This window comes from Nuphar pumila, chromosome 1 (genome assembly GCF_984573655.1).
Source record: "Nuphar pumila chromosome 1, dmNupPumi1.hap1.1, whole genome shotgun sequence".
Taxonomy (NCBI): domain Eukaryota; kingdom Viridiplantae; phylum Streptophyta; class Magnoliopsida; order Nymphaeales; family Nymphaeaceae; genus Nuphar; species Nuphar pumila.
This window is the reverse complement of record NC_143249.1, coordinates 72,062,535-72,065,963: the sequence shown is the minus strand read 5'-3', so window position 1 is coordinate 72,065,963 and position 3,429 is coordinate 72,062,535. Positions and strand designations below refer to the sequence as shown.

Sequence of the window (3,429 nt, the reverse complement as noted above, 5' to 3'; positions counted from 1 at the left end):
CTTTAAAAAGAGATGACCGACAAATCCTCCTTTACACCCACCAATGATCTAACCAGTCATTCGATTTATAGTTATCTCTACGAGGTAGGAATGAACCAGAAAAAGTTTTTTAAAATGAACCAGGAAAAGTTTTCTATTTAAAAAGTGAGTTTCTTTGTTTCTCTCTTTTCCTTTTTCTAGCCTTTGTGCAACAAGAAAGGTGGAACGTGCAAATGTATATTGGGGAAAGAAGAGGACATTTTCGTTCACACATGTTTATGTTAAGGAAAGACATTTTAGTCAAAAGCGTATCTACATTTTTTTTATATGTTATTTTATTATAAAATCATTCTCAGCAACATTGGCATATGAATTATCGCCACATTGGCATATGAATTATCGCAAGCCCCAAGATGTTCCTTCTTACGCACGCACAAGAACACGCGAATTTGTGTTTCGGGGAGAAGACACAACACCCTCCCTTACGTACGCAGCAGCAGAAGTGTTATGACGACTGATGGAAGCCTGCTTTTGCCGTGAAGACCTTCTCGTTCATATCGATTTACTCTGCTCCCAACTCTACTTCGGATGTAGTTTTCAATCTTTGATGGTTTCTTAGTACTTTATTTTGTCATCTCTACGTTGTTCTTCCGTTTCGATCACCACCATCATTCCCAAATAATCAGAGGACCACTCGTTGCCTTTTGATTGAACTCTTGTTGATGCCTTTCCAATGCTTGTTTTGTCTGTATTTTGGAGAGAATCCTGGGGTTTTGGATTGTTGGGGGACGCTTGAAATGGGTTTCCAACATTGGGTAGAACTGGGTTTTCTAGGGTTTTCATTTCTTGGCTTTGTTTGATTGTTGGGCTGGACCGGATTTTTTTGCTTTCTTATGTCGGTTGGTGGTTCTGATTGAGACCCAGTTTGGGGATATTGGTCTTGCTCGATTGATGCATCTTGGTATCTCTCACCGTTGAAATGTTTTGATGCTGCTTTTGTTTTATGGTATCCCCTGCCAGTAGGGGTTGATTATTTTGGGATTTAAGATTTAGGGGTTTTCCTCCCTAGTTAGGAAGATTGGAATGTTGCAATCTCTGTTGCTGGTCTTTGCTCTGTTTTTGGCATTATAGAATCTGTGTCTTGTTCGGTTCTTCTGGTTAAACCCCACGATTGAATTCTTGAGAACGAATTCGTAAGGAAAATGTATGGTAGAACTGGTTTAGATAGGTTTAAGAAGGGCCAGACTCTGGAACCATTCTCTGTAACCCTTAATTCTTCATCGAAGCCTGTTGCGGGCGCCCCTCAACTTCAGCAAGCGTATCCGCCTCAGATTTCTCCAGCTCAAACTAAGCCACAACATCTAAACGTTCCTGCTAAAGTTGCGCAACCGGAGGCAGTGATATCTGGCGCACAGGCAGCCCAGGTAACTTCTGTTGGTGGTGGGCAGTCCAATTGGCAACCTCCAGATTGGGCGATTGAGCCCAGACCAGGTGTTTACTTTCTTGAAGTTTTGAAGGATGGCGAAGTCCTGGATCGAATTGGTCTGGATAGGAGAAGGCACATTTTTGGTAGGCAGTATCATACATGCGATTTCGTGCTTGACCATCCTTCTGTCTCACGCCAACATGCTGCTGTGGTTCCACACAAGAATGGAAGGTTTGAACTCTAAAATCTAAGCACACCTTGTTTTCTTTTCCAAAATGAAATATTTGGTCTCCAGTTCTTTCCGGTTGTGAATGGTTGAGGCTTTCTGTTATGCTTCTTATTGCTTTAGCTTCTTGTAAGTTGGACAACAAGTGCTGAAGCTATACTTGAAAGAGTGGTAGGTTAACTCTACTTCTTCAATCTATAAAATTGACTAAAATCCTTAGCTGATTCAATTGTCCTGAGTCACCATGGTCAACTTTGCTTTGGACTGAGTCTAATGCCTACTGTCAGAGTCCTTGGCTCATTTGCAGAGTTAAAGTATTTTTGAGTGCATGAAACATCCAAATTTAATATCCAAGGGGTCTACCTTTTGAGCGTTTAACTAGTTTCAGTTTCTCCCATGTTAAATGCAGCATATTTGTGATTGATTTGGGTTCAGTTCATGGTACATTTGTTGCAAATGAGCGGTTGACAAAGGATAATCCAGTGGAGCTTGAAGTGGGCCAGTCACTTCGTTTTGCTGCTTCTACCAGAACATACATATTAAGGAAAAACACTGCTGCTCTCTTTCCTACTGCTTCACTGCCCAAGGACATTGCTCTGCCCTCTTCACCGGACCCTTCGGATGAAGAGGCGGTATTGGCATATAACACTCTCCTGAATCGCTATGGTATGAACAAAATCAACTCTTCAAATGATAACCAACAATCGGAAAGACCTGAAAAGAGACGGAAACTATTAAGAGTGGCCTTTAAGGATCAGGTGGGGGGAGAGTTGGTGGAGGTGGTTGGCTTCTCAGATGGTGCTGATGTGGAAACTGAACCTGGTCCTATTGGTGTGAAAGAAGGAAGTCTTGTTGGCAAGTATGAATCACTTGTACAGATAACCGTGATACCTAAAGGGCAGGGACAGACTTCTCCAAAATTAGAGAATTCATATGGAAAAGGGGTTACGGATAAATTACAACAGGTTTTAAACAAGGTCAAGGCAGCTCCAAAAACTGGTATGTACGATGATCTTTATGGAGATTCATTTCCTGGGAAAGTGGGTTTTTCATGGGCATATTCATCTGGTGGAAATACTAATCAGAAAGCCAATGTAGACGTTGGAAGTGATGGGACATCCCTTAGTGCATCGAATGACAAAAGCAGCTCTAATGCATTATATGATGAAGAAGATGACTTATTTGGTGATTAGCTGGTAGTTAAGTTCTGATGCAAAACCTTTCTTGCATCTGCAACAATGCATGGAGTGGCTTGGTTGCAAACATTTACCCCGAGCAGGTAGACTATTCTATGTTCCCAAGAAATTTATGTAATTTTTGCACTTTTCCTTGTTTGGTAATGTGATCTTGTAATGCAGTTTACAATTGATGAGTCTTTCATGGCAATTTTGATTTGCATTACCATAAACCAAAAGTTCCAAATTCTGTTTCTATAAACCTTAATGCTTCCTCTCTTTGGTTTTATTTTCTTTGCTGGCCCTTATTTGAATTGAAGTCATCAGAGCCAACAATGCAAAATTCACTGTTTAAATATTTTATACTGTAATATGATTCTTTAAATAAAATAACATGAACCACATCTGTTCAGTGTATGCAAAATTAGATCACCATAATCACATTTCCATATGTACTTTTAAAACATTGAGCAATACCTTTGATAATGTTGTCAGCCACTTAACTACACAAAAACTTTGGATCAATATTATGATATCCAAAAAATGAGTGACTATAAAATCAAGATACTACAGTGGTGTTGGTTTTGCTGGTGCATATTGATTGCTGAGAGTTCACATCTAGT

General features: G+C 40.0%; 1 protein-coding gene across 2 annotated transcripts; it reads left to right on the top strand.

The window, feature by feature from the left end:
- The first annotated feature begins 372 nt into the window (after positions 1-372).
- LOC149849019 (protein phosphatase 1 regulatory inhibitor subunit PPP1R8 homolog) lies at positions 373-3,017 on the top strand. 2 transcript variants are annotated; one of them, XM_090013188.1, is made up of 3 exons: positions 373-1,636; positions 2,041-2,630; positions 2,730-3,017. In XM_090013188.1, exons 1-3 carry the CDS (start codon positions 1,182-1,184, stop codon positions 2,822-2,824), a joined length of 1,140 nt encoding a protein of 379 aa, XP_089869314.1. In that variant the 5' UTR covers positions 373-1,181; the 3' UTR covers positions 2,825-3,017. The 2 variants fall into 2 exon arrangements, with proteins under 2 accessions (XP_089869314.1, XP_089869309.1); XM_090013183.1 differs by having other exon boundaries at positions 2,041-3,017.
- Positions 3,018-3,429: the final 412 nt, after the last annotated feature.